This window comes from Coturnix japonica, chromosome 2, assembly GCF_054131305.1.
Source record: "Coturnix japonica strain WE chromosome 2, WE-NBRP24, whole genome shotgun sequence".
In the NCBI taxonomy this organism is placed as follows: domain Eukaryota; kingdom Metazoa; phylum Chordata; class Aves; order Galliformes; family Phasianidae; genus Coturnix; species Coturnix japonica.
Window position 1 is genome coordinate 42,050,771 of NC_140664.1, and position 19,641 is coordinate 42,070,411.

Below are 19,641 nucleotides of genomic sequence, written 5' to 3' on the forward strand. Positions count from 1 at the left end.
TCTCAAAGCATGTTGCCTGTTCTGCAAATGAAAATACATTTTAGAATATACCTACATCTTTATTGCCCAAGTACAGGACAAAGTTATTTGATGCCTCCTGGGGGACATCTGATCTTTTCTGAGGTCTTTGGAGAAAAAAAGTAAGTGAAGTATAGGCTTTCAAATCTTCAAGGTTGCTTGGAGGTCGAACCTCTACACCAGAGCTGCCATTGAACCTCATAGGAATAGCAACCTGTTAAGAAAAATGGAATTCAGTACTTCAGAAGTATCTATTACTACTGCTTCTGCTTATTTCACTGTTGTGTCCAATTGCTAAGTAACCTACAATCTGTCACTAAGGATTTATGCTCTGATCATACCAAACAATATGACTCGGAAACAGAATGGATAATACCATATTCTGTATCTTCAAAACTTAACACAGCACTTTTTTTTACTCCAGCCACTAACCAGCCTTAACCTCACTTCTGCCAAATAATCATTACTTTCACTACACGTAATGGGAAGGATGTGCCTTGCAGCTCCAAAGAGCAAGCCTATGAATTATTTACATGTCTATATACACATCTCAGTGCTTCACCTACCTGGGCTTGACTGTCTGTTGGAAATTATAACGCACTTCTGATAATAATAAATACATATCCTACTGCTGCTACTTACTGCATAGTCACAAATTCTTCTCATACTCTGCATGTTATTTGTGTTTACCTCGGGGATGTTTCTGCTCCCATCTGAGATCATGACATCCATCGACACTACAACTACCGCAGTTGTTTAAATGGAGAAAGGGCAAGATGCTTATAGCTGATGCCTCAAATGTCAAGGCAGATGGAGATACAAAAGCACAGGGCTGCATGTTTTCAGGAAACGCCAGCAATCCAGTGGCCACAGATGTGTAGAGATCCCTGCCTCCAGAGCTGCAGAGCTGACTCTGCCCCCTGCTGCCAAAGTTACCCCGTTGTAGAAGAAAAATGGTTTTTGAATAAATAAGATTTGAAAATTGACCTGGAAAAATGGACTGTATGAGAAGGGCGAAACTGGATGCTACTGCATCCGCCCATTCTTACGTATGAATTATGCTTCTCATCAGCATACTAAATTTAAGTGCTGGGTTACACTATTCAATTAAATTTATGTCTGATCTTTCATAGCTGTTTTAACAAAATGATTTCTAAATAGGAACAAAAGCACTGCAGTGTCCAAAACACTAATAAGAAGCATGACTGCTATGTTCAAGACAGACCTTATTTGCAGCATCTCTTGCCTGCTGAATCAGCTCTCTTATGCGGTTTACGTTCTCAGAGATATTACTTATTGGCATTAGCTGTTGGTTGATACTCTCAATCTTGCTGAACAGATCTGGAAGTTGGTTTGTCAGTTTTTTTACTGTAATGGAAAAAGAATCCACATCATTAAGGGTAAAACTGAGGAGGAAAACGAGTAAATATGGGTTATGAATATTTAATAGAAAAGCAGTAGGTAGATAACAGAACTGTTTTCATTGGGATAATGGGGATAATGATGAGGATAATGAACAACAGAGAGGAATTGGGCCTACGTGCATCCCCCAAGTAGCATGTCCTCCTGCCACTGTTGGAGAGAGAATAGGTGCATAGGTGAACTGTTGGTCTGACCTAGTAGGTCATATGTTACAGCCTTCTTTGCCGCAAGGATGCACTGCTGGCTCACATTCACTTGCTGGATCCCCAGACCCTTTTCTGATTTCTAGCTGGGTGGCTCCCAGCATGTCCTGGCGCCTGGGGTTCTTCCTCACCAGGTGCAGGACTTTCCTCTTCCTCTTTCTGAACTGCATGAGGATCCTGCCAGCCCATTTCTCCAGTCTGCAGAGGCTCCTCTGGATGGCAGCACAATCCCTCTGGCATAACAGCCACTCCTCCCAGTTTTGTGTCATCAGTAAAACTGTTGAGGGTACATTTTACCCCACCATCCAATCACTCGTTAAGCTGCGTTGGAAGCAGTACGGACCCCTATGTACACCACTGATTACAGGCCTCCAAGTCTTCTGAAATGAGCCACGGTATTACCTTTTAACACAAACTAATTCACCTTCTGCAGTGCTTGCTCCTTTTGATAGGCAGTGGAGAAAGTTCACAATACTAGCTTAGACTAGATAGCCAACTTTTAGACGATTAGCAGTAACTCAGCAGATAACAAGAACCCACGACAGAAAACAGAACACCAACCTGAATTGTTTGCTTCTGTCAATGCTTTATTGAAGCCAGCACTTTGTGTGCTTCCATAGGTACCCTTCATTTTTTCCACATCTTCCTGAATTGGGATCAGCTCATCCATTACATTAGTTGTCACGTCCTTGGCATTTTTTACCATGTTCTTTGCACTGGTGATGATGTTGTCAATGTCATCTGAAAGGCATAAAAATGCATGTGTAGATTCTTACAGTAAGTGGTGAAAGAAGCAAAAGAGAAGTGATGAGTAAGTAACTGACCTCTGTTTATCCCATTGAGATTATTTTGAAGAGTAACAAGATCAATTTGTAGTGCGTTCTTCTTTCCATCGGTAACTTCAAGTCTTTGCTTTATGTCTCCGAGGGTTGGACCAATAACTGCAAAACAGTGAAGGTCCTTTATGAATGTTATACAGAAATATCACCTCTCTGCTGGCTGGGTTGTGTAGCCTGAATGCACTGTAAAACATGTGCAGGTCTAAAGATTTGCTGGGCCTGAGTGTTGCAAAGGAATATAAATAGCACAGTAAAGGTGAGAAATTCAATTTCTTGTCTTCTTGTTCTTAGAAATAACCATCACGACGTGTCCCACAGTAATGGAACTATCCTCTTCTGATAAAATACATAATACAGAGCTTTGAAGATTTGTGAAGATTTGTCATTTAATGAAAGTTTCTGATGTTGACCCCATCATGTTGTGGTTATTTAAAAGATATGTAGATGTGGGACATCTAATGGTAGAATCAGCAGTGTCATGTTGATGGTTGGACCTGATGATCTTAGAGAGTCTTTTCCAACCTAAATGATTCTATGAGTCTGTGATAACATTTCTATTCTCACTTTATTTCTCAGTACCTTTCAGTGTCCTTTCAGTCTCCCGTGCTTGATTCAAGAGCGAACTGCTCTCAGCTTTCAACTTTGCAGCTTTTCCTGATAGGTCTTCTCTCTTCACAGTCTGGTCACAGAAGCACAGTATTGTAAGACTGTTTTAATAATTACGCTGACACTCAAAGAGGAAAAGAGAAAGCCCAATCCAGCTTCATAAAAACAGCTATAGAAGGACAGTGATTTCACACAAAGAACAATACCTTAAAAAACATTTAGCTGTTAGATGCTAATCCTCTGATGAAGAGCTTATGGGTATTACTAGTGCAAAGAAAAAGAGAATAGCTGAAATAGCCCTCAGTGATCACTGTGTTTGCCTCATTCATCACTCTATTTTGCACTCAGATGGACAGCCTCAACAGAAAGGCAGTAGCGAGCCTGGATTGTGCTGAAGCAAGACAAATACATGAACATGAAGAATAGCAGCTTCCCCATATAACAGCCACATATAAATACAACGTGCAAAGACACAGAAGTCTTCGATTTTAGTGCTTCTCAGAGAGTAGAAAAATAAGCAAACAAAACAAAAACAAACAAGCAACACATATATATGCCTTGTTGTAGCATTATTTCAGCTGCTTGCAGGTACTTACTGATAAAGCTGAGTCAGCTGCACCCCCAGCTTTGTTGGCTGCTTCCTCTGCAGCTTTGATGGCATTAATAATATTGTCATAGGCAGTAGAAGCTTCCACAGCACAGCCCACCAGCTCATCCTTCCTGGCATTGTTCTTTATTCTGTGGGAAACAGGGTGAATAAAAAATGTAGCCTTCTGCAAAGACTGTAGACTATGAGAAGAGACCTGAACCGAGTATTTTCCAATCAATGCCAACACATTCAATGCCAATCAATCAATGCCAACAATGCCAAAACCTCATTCATATTTCCAACATAAAGTACAAGTATTGGAGAAATAACAGATTCATGTCAAATTTCTTATTTCTTTTTCTCATATTGCCTTTCCAGAAGATTCCTTGAAGGACAAGAAAACTATAGGATTATATTCCTCACTAAAGCTAAAAAGGCATAACTGGAGACTTCTAACATTACAATTATTTACCCCATTCAATGACATCATAAAGGATTCCCTGACTGCAAATACAGGAATTAACATCATTATATATATATATATATATCATTATATACCATTATATGTTATATCATTATATATATATATATATACCATAAACATTTATCTGCTCTCTACCTGATGACAATCTCTCTTGTTAGTAAATAGTGAGTACAGGAGTATGGAGCTATATTTCCTGCAATCAGGAAAAACACAAGACAACTTGGGTTTGGGATGAAAAGAAAACATCTGTACTGAAGCAGAAAAAGACAAACTTTTTTTCCTAGCTTTGCAAATGATCATTAAAGCAAGTGAAGTTACACACAAAGCTTTGCAACTCAAAACACTGTGTACAAAAGTGGCTCATTTACAGGAACAGTAACATACTCTTCCAGTTGTTTTGCCAAGTCTTGCAAAGATTTGGCATGTTCCTCAGCCCTCACCACCAAAGGTTCTTTGCTCGCTGATAGGGAGCCATTTGTGAGCTTCCCATTCATATCCTTCCTTGCTCCATCAAGTTGAGCAGACAGGCTTTCATATTCCTACAGGTTTATAAAGAAAACAAATAAATAAATTGATCACCATCAGTGTTACGTACTTCTCACCCCTGAGAAGACTAAGGAGCAAAATAACCCTTTCCAACCTACTGTGGAATTTGCAGGAAACAACTGCTAGTCATTACATTATCATTCTATATAATGGATACAGAAGCACAAAACGGCTGTACTAAGCCAGAGGTCTCTTTAGCCGAGCATACTGCCCAGGTAGAAGCAATTGCCTAGAAATAAATACAGGAACAGCACAATCACTTATGGTATTTCTCAAAGATATTCTCTCTCAAACTTCAGATACCCACAGCTCAGCATCTACCTCAGACACATAACAACCCTTAACAAGCTGCTCCTCCAGAAACGTATGCAGGCAGGTTCCTTATAGAATGTGCTGAGTTCACCACCTTTTTTCTATTTTTGTTAAACAAGGCTCAGCTAAGCCTCATGTCCTGCTCACTGAGCTCAGCCACCCATTAAAGTGTCAGTAAAGTCCTACATGGTTTAAATCTTGACCTAAACAGGTTAACAGCACCTCTTTGCTCTTTTGCAGTAATCCAAGCATACTGTTAGCTTGTGTCAGGGAAGACCGCGCAGAGCTCAGAATATCCAAGATGCCGTTCTGCTGTGCGTTTGTCTCATCAATTCGTTTCTGAGGAAAATTAAATGGGTGAATATCAGATGACTGTGTTCAAATTAAGAAGCAAGAAAATCACATCTGTCTAACCTAGAGCACAAAGGGGTTTTTTTCAAAGATGCTACTGTTGTGTTTATCTGTAGTGTCTAGGATCAAATCGTATGGGTTAGAATAGTGACAGAACTTGGGAGTCCGTACTGGTATAGCATACAGCTCACCAAGATAGCTGAGCAGGGGACCACAGTAGTTCAGTTACTATTGCTCAGACAAGCTAGAATTAGTACGTGTCAGCCTACATCAACAGACAGGGAAGATCATTTAAGGGCTTGTCCTTGCAAACCTGGAAACAGCTCCCAAGTGACAAATCTGATCTTTTTTGTTCTCTGCAAGGCAGAAATAAAATCTTTAAGTCATCCCTTCATCTGTGGATGTCACTAAAAAGGAGGTGTGAGCCCTCCCCACTTTACCTTCTTGAAAGATCTGATGGGAAAACAAATGGAAGTCCTTGGTCTAGAATAGTAACTGTGACAATTCACAGAGTAGCTCTACGGTAACAGCAGGACATTACACACAATTAGAGTGGTGTTGTAGGTAAGGGTATTAGCTCTCCTCAGCTGTGTTTCTATCACTGTAACAAATCTCCCTCCAACAGAGAAGTGTAGCAGCAGATTTACAGGGGGGAAAAAGTCTAAAGAATTAGCGTTACTTGGCTTTGCACAGTCAAATGTGGCAATTAAAAGTAGTTTTATCTCCTGAAATGTAACTTTATTCTCTCAAACCCCAGTATTACCTTAATGTCTTCCAATAGAACTCCATTTTCTCTGTTTAAGTTCTCAGCTTGCTTGGTTTGTCCTGTTGCTTCATTTAGAGCTTCACGGAGATCAGTAAGTTTGGATTCATATTCATTCAATGAATCCCTCATTATTTTAACAAGTCCATGATTTTCTTGGTGGTACTTCTGCAGTTCATTCTTGACACGTGCCAGTACTGAATTATCAGGACCAGAAAGAAAAGGTTTGTTCAGAGAAGAAGGGAACTGGAACAAACCACCTTCAGAATGGCCTGACATCTAGGGTTAAAAAAACTAGGGTTGCAGAAATTACAGAAAGCCCTTTGCAGCACTGGATGCAGTGTTATTGTAGTAGAGATACTATTCAGCATCTCACTGGATTAAATTTGCCCACAACTTCACAGATGCAGAGCACAGACCAGTGTTTATTTGGCAATTTCTAAATCAAATAAGGATGAAGTTGATCTTCTGCAAATACTGAATTGTTTCATCACCAATTTCACCTACAGTGCAGACGTCCACATTTGAGCTAGACATCAAAGCTTCCTCTGTAACCAGCTGACATACAGGCATGTTTTGTTTCACAGAAAGCAGAAACAAAATAGGTCAAATGAATCACATTCTCAAGAGTGTCCATTTCAATGCCTACAGAGTAGTTACAGGAAGGTATCAAAGTTCAGAGTTAGGGGAAATTAATATCAGTCACGTCTTTCACATTTCTCAGCTACAGCACTTGTTAGGAGATAAGCCTGTGACTGTGCTGACTTCACTGATATTAATAAAAGGTTTATGAATGTTCCAGCTGACTACATATGGAGAATATAAAAAGGACTATGACTAGTTAAGGAGAGAACAGAAAACATAAAACCAGCCCAAATATCCTTGTATGATCTGACCCATGTACTACTAAGAGCTTCTTAAAATCTGTTGTTAAATTACAAGTGTAATTTCTCTGTAACAGCCTCATGTTCTGTATCATGTATATTATAACGCACAGAAATACTGGATAACTACGTATGATTGGCTACATCTTTACTGAGATTCATTTTATTATTAAAGAGGGCTCTACTGGGTTTCTTCCCCAGCTCAACTTAGTTTATTACTAACAAAGTAAGAAGGTCTTTAAATCTCCTCCAAACCTACCACTTTCATTTTGGCTAACTGCTACAAGTCCCAGCAATGCACTGCAAATTGTCCCTCTCTGTATTTCTTCATCCCAAACAGCCAACAATGCTTCATATTTAAAACTGATCTTTCTAGAGAGCAAGAAGCTTAGAGAACAAGCCCTTACACAGCCGAGCTTCTGTTCTCTCCTTCTCCGCATCTGTTTGCAGTTGGCCAAAGTTGCGGTTTCGCATCTCTCTCATCATTCTTTGAGCTTCAGCCAGTTCTTTGGCAGCATCACCCGAAGGCAAATTGTTACCTTCTGAGTTCGTACCAGCTATTTGTTCCAAGAGCACTGAATCGAAAAGAAAAAAAATAAAACTATGTCAAATTCAAAGAGAGGACGCACCATGCAGAAGATTCAAATGACTGGCTGGTCTCTTTTCCAAAAAGACATGCCTATTCCTGAATCCTTTAATTGAAGTAGATCTGTTTTGCGCTAACTGTACTAAGCTAAAAAGTACCCGCATTAGCAAGACAACATCAGCCATGAAGTTTGTTCTGAATGACCGAATTCAGCAATTACGTCAAGCTTCTAATTTAAGAAAGCCTATAATAGCAACAGAGATGGAAATAAAACTGAAGTTAGGATGGTCCATTAAATGCCTTCAATTTTCCACCAGTAAAGTTTCTCTGTACCTATTCACACAAAAGGGAACGCAGGCTCCTAAGTTAGCATTATGTACTAGATTCCTAATAGGAAGAGTGAATTCTGCAGCTAGGTCTAATTTGTGATTAAAAAAAAAAAACAACACAAAAAACCCCAACTCTCATGCTTAATTAAGAATATTGTTTTAATGAATTAATGAGACAAAACCTATTACGGAGCTATAAACTATTTTTACCTTGTATATTATTGACAACTATTTGTATTCTTGAAACCAAATCTTTTCCTTTCTGATGAGTTTGTCCAAAATTATTTAAGAGTATCTCAGCTGCTTTATAGTTCATTTCAGCCTTGCAAAGGAAAAAAAAATAAATTAGTTTAAGAATATGTGGAGAGATCTAATAATATATAGTCAAGATGTGTGTATCTTTAATACTGTCAGTCGCCTACCTTTTCCTGGAGAGCATTTACATCATGATTTAGCTTATTGAATTCTTTCTCCAGTTCATCTGCCTTTGAGCCCTGGTTATGTATAACAGAACGGTAATTGTTCAGTAAGACCTGAAAAGAAAAACAAAATCCAGTGAATCACCAAGGCATAGGAGATAACAAGCAATTATCAAGCCCGGTCTACTGCTGACCAAGTAAAGCTGGGCTTTCTGCAACTGCTAAGAAAGGCAACTGCTAAGTAAAGCAACTGCTGTTCTAACTGAAGAAAATTCCTTTAGGATGAATTTTGGCATTGGTAATTTGAATTTGGGGTTATTTCATTTTTTCGGTCATGCAGAGGCATGAAGTGCCAGAAGAAAAGATAAGATCTCCAGGAAAGCCTCAAAGATACAGCTGTCAAGGCCAGCAAGCCTCAGACCAAAGTGATGCTGGGTCGCTTACAGAGCTCTGTGCTGGTCTAATAACCTTCTTACCACAGTTGAAACCCAGTGCTGTCAGAGTTCACAATTTGAAATCCAAAGTTAATGTGTGTTTCCCTACAAGCTGATAAAAAGATGGCATGAATTCTTATGTTCAACTCCTATCTGCTTAATCTGAATCAACTTTTCAGTTTGCTTTCCAGTACCTTTAAGTCTTTGACGCGCATTTCCAACTGTCTCATCTGCTCTAGAGTATTGGCATCCGCACGGACGTTTTGCAGCTGGGACTTAATCAGCTGAAGTTCATCACCTATTGTGCTCAGATCCTTCAGCAATGTAATTACACAGCTATCACAAGCTAAAGGGAGCATAAGCAAAGGAAAACAATACATACGATTGTTATTTGTGCAGAGAACTTCTCACTGAGCACATTAATAAAATGAGATGCAATAGAAATTCAATGCTTGTCACCTTCTCCAAATAACAAAGGCAACAACAAATCCTGCAGTATTAAGGAGAGTACCAAGTCTAAAGATGAGAAGAAAGAAGGCACCATGTACAGCTGGCTAATCCCTTATCATTTTTTGCCAAGTGTTTGGTTGAACCTTTGTTTTTAAAACATTAATTACAGAACACCACCGCTTCTTTTTAAACTCTGTCACTCTTAAAAGAGCCATTGGTATATAGTCAAAAGCAGCAGACATCTTCATGCAGATCTGTGTTGTTACTTACAGTCACAGTCTTCATTGGGATCCACATCTTTTGGTTCATTGTTGAAACATTCTGAAATCCAAAGACAACCACCAGTTACCAAAGCTTTCCACTACTGACTGCATTTGTAACCCTCATTCTTCTCGTCTGACAGATACTAAAACCACTGTGCTATCCCTTCATAAATCCATGTCCATTAAGCAAGGCCTAGAATGTCTATAAGGCTTAAGCATGCTGAAAAATTCAGCTCTCACCAATGTTTTGATGAGATCAACATCTTTTTTATCCCTCAAAGGAAACTGACTGCAACCCCATAGATATGCTACTTATGTAAAAGCAGGAATCTCTCATATAATGTGCGCTGAGTGTATTCCTAGTATTTTCCTAGAGTAATAACATTGTAATAGGAGCCAAGACTATATTGCCTATTAAAGCATTTTACACAAGACATAGGTGCAAAACAGTTATCTACTTTAACACCCACATCCAAACCACACATTTTAATTCCCACAAGGATGTCTTACCCTGAGAGACATTTATAGCCTTTTTTCATACATGTTCCAGCTTGCTTCTCTAAGGGATTAATCAGCCTTGAATGAAATCTAGACGGTATGCATGGAAGGAGGCACTATACATTACCTCAGGCATGGTGCTTGGGCCATAGATACAGGTAGTACGCAACAGACATTGCCCTCATTGCCCTTCCCAACAGGCCAGCACAAGTAACTGTATGTTCAGTGTGTTTTGTTTGCTTGTTATACAAATCCCACTATAAGAAGCTTGACGCTTTCCAGGTGTATGTACGATCGTAACACAGGATGCTAACTTCTAGGTGGCAGGATTGGAAATGGCTCCTAAAAAGGCCTTTATATAGGATGGGAATCTCCCTGTCTTGGTGTGCAAGTTCCCTTTACAGACCTGCTCCTACTGGCTACTGCAAAACTCCCTGTACTGCCAACTCCTACTGAAAATGAGAAGGGCTGTGCACATCTTTTACTCTGAATTAAAAGGATGTACTTGGCATAGGCTGCTGCTGCCAAGAGTCAACAACAGCTTGTAACTGTGAGAGGATACAGTGATAAAATGGAATGTGAAATTCAACAGCAGCATGAAACAGCCTGGAACCAAATGCCTAGCTGTGCCATTTCCTTTGGCACTTTCACATTAAGTCATCAGAAAGTTAAATAGCATCAGTAGTGAGCGCTGCTGCCAGAAGAAGACAAGTCAAGTGTTTTTAAGAGAAGGAAGGAAATTATTCTATATGCAAATGCATACGTGGTTCTGCTGTTATATAATACAGGCTTACACCAGATACATTTCAGCTGTCGCCATGAAGTACCAATTATATAAAACTATTACTACAGCTCATGAACAAACAACATCAGCCAAGAAATGATCAAATGGATCTGGCCAAGTGCCGAACAACACGCACTCAGAAGCCTGCTAGAACTTGCTGTGCTGATGATCACAGAGGGTTTTATTGCTAATGTGGAGAAAGAGATGGCTGTCTCCACCTGATCAAACCAAAAAGAACCTTGCTTGTTGCATTTTGCCCTGCAGATTGGTTTGTCCTTGCAAACTCCTGCTTCAAGAAGAATGGAATGATAAAACATCAAACACTGCTTGGATCTGTTCCACATGAAGTATAAAAATAATGAAGATTTATCACTTGAGTGAAATACCAAATGAGAACTACCTATTGAAAAAACGGCACCAGGTGCCAACAGCAGCTCACATCACTGTTCTCCTAATTTCTGTGACCAGAGAAAATGAAGGTGATCCTTGCGGTCATTACAATGCAATATGAACAGTAGTGCAGAGAAATGGATAACATAACATATGAGGAGTTATTAGTCTGGCACGTCACTAAACAGATCAGAAAGAAAAGATGAATCAGTGGAAAGAAAAGTTAATCTTTACCAGGGAAAAAAAAAACTTGGGAGAATCAAGGCTCTTTTCAAGTGCAGCGGCTTGTGTGTTTCTAAATATAAACTAGTATCTTATCTCAGGAGACTGAGGTGAATCGAGGTAAAGTCAGCCTGAGGAATGCAGGACAGAGCCCTTTACATCAGTACTGTAATCTAATAAGCAGGTATAATATTATACCTCTGGCATTATATTCTTTTAAGAGCTCAGTAGTAGTGGAGTGTAGATATGACTGATACTGAAAAAAACAAGGATGTCTCAGATTGCACATAGGTGTATAGAAGGATTTATAAAACAGCCCTTGAGAGTAAGACATTTGACTTTCACTGTTAACACAGCCAGCTTGGATACCTAAGAAGGCAGTGTCTGATGCAGACTCTGAAGACAGCACTAATCTGTCCCAGATACATTTAAAAAAGACATACTGAATGTCTGTAAGATCCGTTCATAAGCTCATAACACAGAGTGGCAAGATATGACTTGAGCATGTCAAAAGAGGAATCCTAATGAATCCAAATATGTGGCTGTGAAGCTCAAAAGCAATATTCAATCAGTATTACTCATGAAGGGAAATACATGATAAAATGGTGTACAGGGGTGAACTCTGACTCAGAACAATCTTTCTGTTGCTCCACTTTTATGTCTTAGGAAACCTTCCATTTTCTTAAAAATGATTTACATTTATTCTAAGTTAAGATCTCTTCTGTTCAACTTCAGTACCTTCCCTCTTTGCTTCCCTGAGAGAAAACAACAGTACCTTCCACATCCGCAGACCCTCACATACCTCCAGTCAGGCGGTCGCAGTTAGCCAGCTGTCCGTTATTGTTACAATTACATTTCTGACAGTAGCCTCCGTATTTCTGTGGATTTCCAAAATATCCTGGAGCACAGCTGGATAAAGAGGGACATGGTTTGTTTTCTCCCCATGAAGTATTTGAACCCACTTTTGTCAAACATACTTTCACTCGACAAAAATAAACAAGTCTTCCCCTTGAAGAAACTGTCGGGAACTTTGATTTCACGCCTTGACTCAGACAAAACGAAGGGATTTTTGCTTTGCAGCATCCACTGCACTGTGTTAAAAATATCTTTTCCAGCACTGCAGAAATTCTTCTAAAAATAAAAACTCCCACAATACTCATATAAGAATAATTCACCTCATGTGTAAAAACACAATGCACACAGACACAGACATAATGAGAGAATCTTACAAGACCTAACTGGGCCAGCAACATCATTTTGATCTGTGATCCCACCACAACTCACATATTAACAAGGGTCATACTGCAAACAGGCACTGAGTTTTCAAACAGCAGTGGCACTGAACCTTACCACCCATCTCCTACATGATACCTCCTTTTGCCATCTGTCAGCAAAGCAGTCTGTGTGAGCACTCCCTGAATATATTATAGGTTAAATATATTGTCTGGTCTTGCAAGCTAGTATTCCTCAACGTAACTCTGCTGTAAGATCTATAGGAGTAGTAATGTGTAAATCAAGAGACCGTGATAAGGAGCTGAGGTATGGCTAGATCTGGAAGAGAAAATTTAAAACCTACAGCTTAGATGTCGAATGTAATAGTCTCAAAGTACAAGATAATGTGCTACTTGTGATATTGTCTTCACGAGAGACATCAGGACTCATTGTCCTCACTTCTCAAAGACCCTGGTCTGGAGAATCAAGTCACTTACCGTTCACAACGAACTCCAGTATAGCCTTCTTTGCAGAGACACTGAATTTCCTCACCATTTGCCACACAGCCAGTTGCAAACCTTTGGGAAGAAACCAAAATATTTTTGTGAAAACATAATCAAGCAGATTTTACACTCTAGTGTCTAAAAATAAATGATTTTGTGATTGAATGTTCTTCATTCCATCAGCTAATTTAATCATCAATACATCACAGAATCATAGAATCACTTGTGTTGGTAAGGACTTGAACGGTCATCCACTCCAACTGGCCTGCAACGAATGGGGACACCTACCGCTAGAACGGAGTCTTGTCCAGCCTGACCTTTAATTTCTTCAGGGATGGGGCACCCACCAAGTCAAGGGGCAACCAATTCCAGTACTTCACTACCCTTACCATAAAGAAACCTTTTTCATTATATCCAATCCAAATGTCTCCTCTTCAGGTTTGAAGACGTTTCTTCAAATAAACTGAATTGACTATTTCTTTGGATTCTTTCCTCTGTTTCCTTGAAATTCTAACCTTGGACAAAAAACAATGATTTCCTGGCCCTCTAGGCTGGGTATTATAGCTCACAACGCAAAGAAATGCCTAGAGTAGACATTAATAATGATGTTGTAAATAAAGCAACTCCACACAACTATTTTACCAGGCAAGAATCAATACCCTGCGCTGAACAAAGTTTCTTCCTGTTCAGATAGCTTTTCTTTTCTTAATGGATTGGAACATTAGAAGTTACTTTTATGGATCTAATGGCTTTCTGGAAGACCTGATTAGATTCAAATTTTTCTAGGGAGGAAAATAGCTACTTGGCCAGTGTTTGGTATGGAGAAGGCAAAAGGTGAAGAGGGGATGGGCCACGTTTGCTACTTTCATTTTTCAACTTACTAACAGATGCATAAAGCAACTCCAGTAATGCCAGGTGGAGTGCATTTTTTTATGTAATAAATGTTCTTTATCACTTTAATGTGCATCTATAAAGGTACTGCAGGTTTCATTGCCTCTTTAGATATTTCAGCACTCCTAAGACAAAATATGAGTAAAAATATGTTCTTTCAGCCTCAGGCAAGCACCTGCAGAAGAGGCCAATGCAGTCAAAAACAGATGTACTGAAGAGTTCTCTGATCAATGAAAAAGCTGACTATTGTCTGCTAACATAAATCTGTTACTTATGGCTACCTGGTATATATATATATACCCCACTATGTTGGGTGATACGTGAATATAAGGAAATATTATTATCTTCTCATATCAGCAGGATTTTGTTCTTCCCTTCTTTCCTCCCTTCACCCTCTGTTTGGCTTCTCACAATATTTTACAGCACCTGTTTGTAAACGGGCAAGGACACATCCGACAGGAACCTTGAGTGGCATCTCCAAAATAACCATCTTTACAGCGCTCACATTTTTCCCCAGCGGTATTATACTGGCAGTTCTTGAAAAGGAAGCAAACAAGATGGTTAACAGCACTTTCCTACTCAGTATGGCTTTCTAATTATTTTAAACAATTATAGCAAATTTACTCAGAGGATACATTTTTTCCCTTCCACATAACTAAGCATTTTTCACTAAACTACTTTCACTGCCAGGATAGACTGATCTTAATCATTCTCTAATTGTAGGAAGCACATTTTACTCACTATTATGAGAAAGCAACAGACAAGCAAGCAGTACAATATATATTTTAAAACAAATTTAATGAGGCACATAGTTTGTTAGTGATCATTCCCCTGACGCACTCCCTTCATATTTCAATGGTATCTATGAAAAATTCAGAGTTTAATCACAACTTCAAATTCTGCTTCTTAACACTAATTAGAAGACAGACATAGTTCCAATACAGGCAGTGATTGGAGCTTAAGAATGTTCTTAAAAATCCCATGAAATTACTATCTAAACTAAACACCTTCTCAGATTAACATCAGATTCGAATTTCATGCACTTTTGCCAATGTACACACAATGTGTAACCTGGAATAACTGCAACAAGTAATGAAAAGCCTGTAAGATGAATTTAAATGGATACAATCAAAATATTTTTCCATGACAAAACTGCATGAATTTGTAATTTATTTTAAGAACATTCTTATTCCTTGTGTTGTCCAAATTGGTTTGGTTCAATGACTGATTATGTGGCTCACTTGTGAAAGGTTCTGGAAAAGAACAGGAAAAGCTCCAGTTCATATATGGGGCATTTAACTAGGAGATGTTGAAGAAATACTAAGATACTACCACTTTAAAATGTTTACAGAAACTGAAACAATTCCGTACATATATGTGAAATATATAAAACTTTTTTTCAGATATAAGCCACTCTGAATGTATCATGGTGTTCCTCTGGCTACATGGCATATACGGAGTGAAGAAGATAACCCAGTGCTCCCAAGGCACAGTGGAATGAAGACAGAGCAGCAACTCCCACATGGGTCTTCCTTCAAGTTTCATAGGGCAAAAGCATCGATTTAGTTCTATCTACCTGAAAGCTGATCCATCAGGAAGGAGGAAGGGATAAAGAGAAACCTAAATCATGTATTTCATGAGGCAAATGTGAAATTTGTATTTTTCTGGCTTCGTAATTTTCTTTAGAACTAAAACTTCCTCATCTCTATAGTTCTGCTGCAGCACTTTCCTGTCATGGCCTGCCCAGCCTCACCACAGCAGCAGACTGTAAGTCATTTGCCAGAATGTGCTGAATTGGTTTATAGCTTCCATTGAAGCACCAGGGTTGGTTGAGACAAAGTCGAGGGGAATTACATAATGCATAGGAATGCACCGCAGGCAGAATGGATTCAAAATGAACAAGGAAGAAATAACAGAGAAAACAAACCACGAAAGATTTTGGCAAGGTTCTTGTTTTCACTTAGTACGTGAAAAATTAGTGAGAAAAGTTCAAGTAGGAATTTATTCAGAACAAACCGTTTACAGGACTGTCATAGATACAAGCTAGAGAAGCACAGTCAGCCAAATATCATATTCCCCAGGGTACTACGGCTGATCAGCTCCTTTAAGTTTGCTTTACCTTTAACATGGTATGCTAGGGAGCAGACTCTGCCCCAGTGTATCTTTCATTAACAGTTGGCATACTCTAATTACTCCTTTATCTCCTTTATCATTTGCTATTGTTTTAAGCTGTACATTTATACTAGCAGAGCTTTAATGATGCTAATTAAACAGGAGACTCTGCAAAGAATAGTGCATGAATGCACTATTTGTCATCACCAGAAAACTCTAGTATATATTTATAAAGCTAAAGATTGCATATGCAAGGATAAGATTCCAAAATTACTGTAAGTAACTGAAAACACTTACATATGTGCAAATTTGGTGACATTTTGAAAGGGAAAGAAAAAAACAAAAGCAAGGGTACAAACAGTTCTAACCACCCACAGTTATGTTAAACATGCATAAGATAAATGTTTATACAATTTAGGCTCCTAGCAGTATAAGATTCAAAGAATGAGGCACAGGAAAGATTATTTTTAGTTGCTAGGAATTTAGCAATGCTGCACATTCTGTACTGCAGTAAAGCACGTGTGGTTTTTTTTGTCCTGACTTTTTTCAAATTCACTTTTTGAATGCTAATCTTTACTTACTATACATTTCCCAGTACCATCGTGGCACCTATTTGAATTTCCATTGCAGTTGCAGGGGACACAGCGTCCAGTAAATATACCTTTATTCTCACGATAAAATCCAAGGCCACATTCCTAGACAGTAAGCAGAGAGAAAGAAGAAAAAAACAACAGTGAGGATTGGTGGAAAGAAACTTCTACAGGCTATGAGATGGGTATGCTGAAATTGCCACTTCCAAAGAGGAGCAGAGATGTATCTTTCTTGACAAATTTTTCTAAGTCCATGTTATTGCTTAAATAGTTTTTTTAACTCAACAAATAGCAATAAAGAATGGAGGTAATGAGGTTTCAGCCTAAATATCTGTACCTTGTGCTCCACAGTTTGTGGCAGCAGCGATTTAATTTTGACTCTTACCTCCGAGCAGAACACGTTTCCTGTGGCTATGTACAAAGGTAAAGAACATGACTTTTAAACCACAGAAAAACAATTGAATATTGTTTCCTACCACAATGTTCTCAAAGATGAACATATGGAAGCCTCACATATTAGCCAGTGGTTACGTGAAATCTTGATATTCATGTAACTGCTATGTATTCCTTGGAAATACTTCTATGATATATCTTTTACATTAATTCATCAAAACTCCCAAAATAAGTCCACCTGGAGCTAAACAAAGCCATGCTTAGACAAAGAGCTTGGTGATCTTACAAAGCATACACCGGTCTAATTTTTAAGTACAGGCTTGTCCCACAGCCGCGGGAAGCATGAAAAGAATGTTCAGCTATTGAAAGCACATGAGCAGAAACACAGCATGTCAGATCAAAGTTGTGTTTAAACAGGGGGTAGAACCAAAGGAATGAACATTATGAATGAATCAAGAGACACTCAGTTTGCTAACCTGCACCAGATAGGTATTAACTAGCATTTAAAAAATCAGATTCTTGTTTGGCGTGGGTAGAAAAGTACAAGGGCAGGGCAAGTAGAAGGAATTCTTCCTGGGCATAGAACCTTTCCTTACACAGACCTATCCAAAACCTCATGTCCATATCCTCCACTAAATATCCTCCTGGCGCACCCACAACACTGAAACTGCATTTTTATTTCCTAAACCTTCTCACTAGTAACTAAGCTGGCATGGCGCAAGGAAGGTGAAATGAAGTCTGGAAGTGAGCAGAAAGCTGCACTCCCCAGGAAGAAAACACCTCCCAGATTCTTGCCTCAGGTGATGCAGTTCTGCACCGTATTTACATTTCACCTGTAACTCACAGAATAACATTCTGAAAACAAGTCACCGTGAAACTCCAAAGCCATAAATCTTTTGTCATGCAGTTGTACCACCAAGACTGATGGGAATGATCTGAAGAGCAAAGAGTTTGGGGACAGCGCCTCAAATCACGTGCCACAGTTGGCGGAGACAAACGTGTTCAAGCAGGGGCAGAAATAACCAGTGAACTTATTGAGCACATAACTAGAGAGGAGAAAGCAAAAAAAATCACCTCTCCTAAACCAGACCCCAAAAGGAATACTGAGTTATCATTGTTTAAACAACAGTTGCTAGTGGCATCTTTGCTTTCCTCACATATGGGATAAACGAGGAAGAGAATGTGTGCAGAATACTAACAACATCAACAGCTCTTTTTATATTGGCGAGGGCTTTATTTAGAATGAGCATCCTCACTTGGAATTTTTCAGATATATTTTTGAAAAAACAGGGAGTCAGTGCACACAGCTCTGCAGAAACCAGGGGCTGAAAAACATTACAACAGCATGACTAAGTAAAATATAGGTTCTAATGAAAGTAAGTTCTCTTTACTGGGAGTCTTACTTCAGAAAGCAAGACGAATCATTTGTTCCAGGAATGTATAAAAATGCATTTGGAAATAAAAAAAAAATAAAGATTTACACAGCTTTTCTTTTTTCTTTTTCTTTTTTTTTTTTCCTCTATTTACATTCTCTGTAAACTTTAAACCAACACACTTGGAGTGCGTGGGCAAGTTGTTTGAGAAGCAATGTTCTTCACAGTGAAAAATGTATTCCACGTGAAGGGAAAGCTCTAAGCACTTTCAGACAGTTGAGGCTGATCTTTTTCTAGTAAACAACAATTTAAAAGGAACTATATGCACATACTTTTGTTAGCAAAGTACTATGAGATGTAAGAAGATTTGCCATATTACTTTTGCCTGTTTAGAAATCAGAGAGAAAGAATAAAGAAAGCAAGGGAGAAAAAAAATGAATAAATTACCTGTCTCGGATAAAAATAATCCGTTTGAACTTGTTGCTGTTGCTGTTGACTCCTATCCTGAAGATGAGGAAACAATAACCTCTGCTGCATAGCTTGTGTTAAACAACATCCCATGTATACTAAAGCAACAACTTGCCATCCTATGCTCTTCAGCCCCTCTGCTTGGGCCATCATTTTACTTCAGCTCGGCTGTTAACATGCAGTATTCTTTCAGTATTCACACGTTCCCTTATAGTCTCCCTTATTCCCCAGCTTCTGACTCAGATTAATGAGGCTATATGCTGAGATGGGCCCCACCTTTAAACTTCATACGTGAGTCAAGCAGTACAGCACACATTGCAGTTCCTGAAGTTAACAAATAACTCCGCAGTTCCTGCAGCTCAATATATACCTAACTCAGGGTGTGGCAGGCATCACCTTCTCTCCACCTAATGCAGTCAGACAGAGCTAGATGATTAGCACAGTAAATCACTGCCTGAGTAACGCTGCACAAACATACAGCGCTTACGAATTACCCAGGTGAGCGTCTTGATCACTTCCTTTGGCTATGTATTTTCATCAGTATGTGTAAAAAAATACCCTCCTTAGCTTAATGCAGGTAATACGTTGAAAGCAATGGGATGGCAGTAGGGACTTCAATCAGTTTTCATTTTGCACATGGCAGAGAACACCAGATGTATAAAAAAAAAGTTTCTAGCAGTATTTCCAAAATGACATCTGACAGATGA

The 19,641-nt window shown here is 39.0% G+C and overlaps 1 protein-coding gene across 4 annotated transcripts in view; it reads right to left on the reverse strand.

The window, feature by feature from the left end:
- LAMA3 (laminin subunit alpha 3) overlaps positions 1-19,641 on the reverse strand; it is a 102,724-nt gene that overhangs the window by 13,985 nt on the left and 69,098 nt on the right. For 3 of the 4 annotated variants that reach the window (XM_085539585.1, XM_085539584.1, XM_085539586.1), the window contains 18 exons: positions 16,692-16,805; positions 14,425-14,534; positions 13,102-13,182; positions 12,195-12,301; positions 9,506-9,556; positions 8,980-9,131; positions 8,355-8,465; positions 8,143-8,254; positions 7,425-7,592; positions 6,134-6,330; positions 5,242-5,358; positions 4,546-4,700; positions 3,685-3,826; positions 3,062-3,161; positions 2,468-2,584; positions 2,205-2,384; positions 1,244-1,386; positions 56-232 (listed from right to left, as the gene is read on the reverse strand). In XM_085539585.1, coding sequence (XP_085395711.1) covers positions 56-232; positions 1,244-1,386; positions 2,205-2,384; positions 2,468-2,584; positions 3,062-3,161; positions 3,685-3,826; positions 4,546-4,700; positions 5,242-5,358; positions 6,134-6,330; positions 7,425-7,592; positions 8,143-8,254; positions 8,355-8,465; positions 8,980-9,131; positions 9,506-9,556; positions 12,195-12,301; positions 13,102-13,182; positions 14,425-14,534; positions 16,692-16,805 — 2,334 coding nt within the window. Of the gene's footprint in view, positions 1-55; positions 233-1,243; positions 1,387-2,204; positions 2,385-2,467; positions 2,585-3,061; positions 3,162-3,684; positions 3,827-4,545; positions 4,701-5,241; positions 5,359-6,133; positions 6,331-7,424; positions 7,593-8,142; positions 8,255-8,354; positions 8,466-8,979; positions 9,132-9,505; positions 9,557-12,194; positions 12,302-13,101; positions 13,183-14,424; positions 14,535-16,691; positions 16,806-18,913; positions 19,273-19,641 lie in introns of those variants that run through there. The other variant, XM_085539587.1, reaches the window with a different exon arrangement.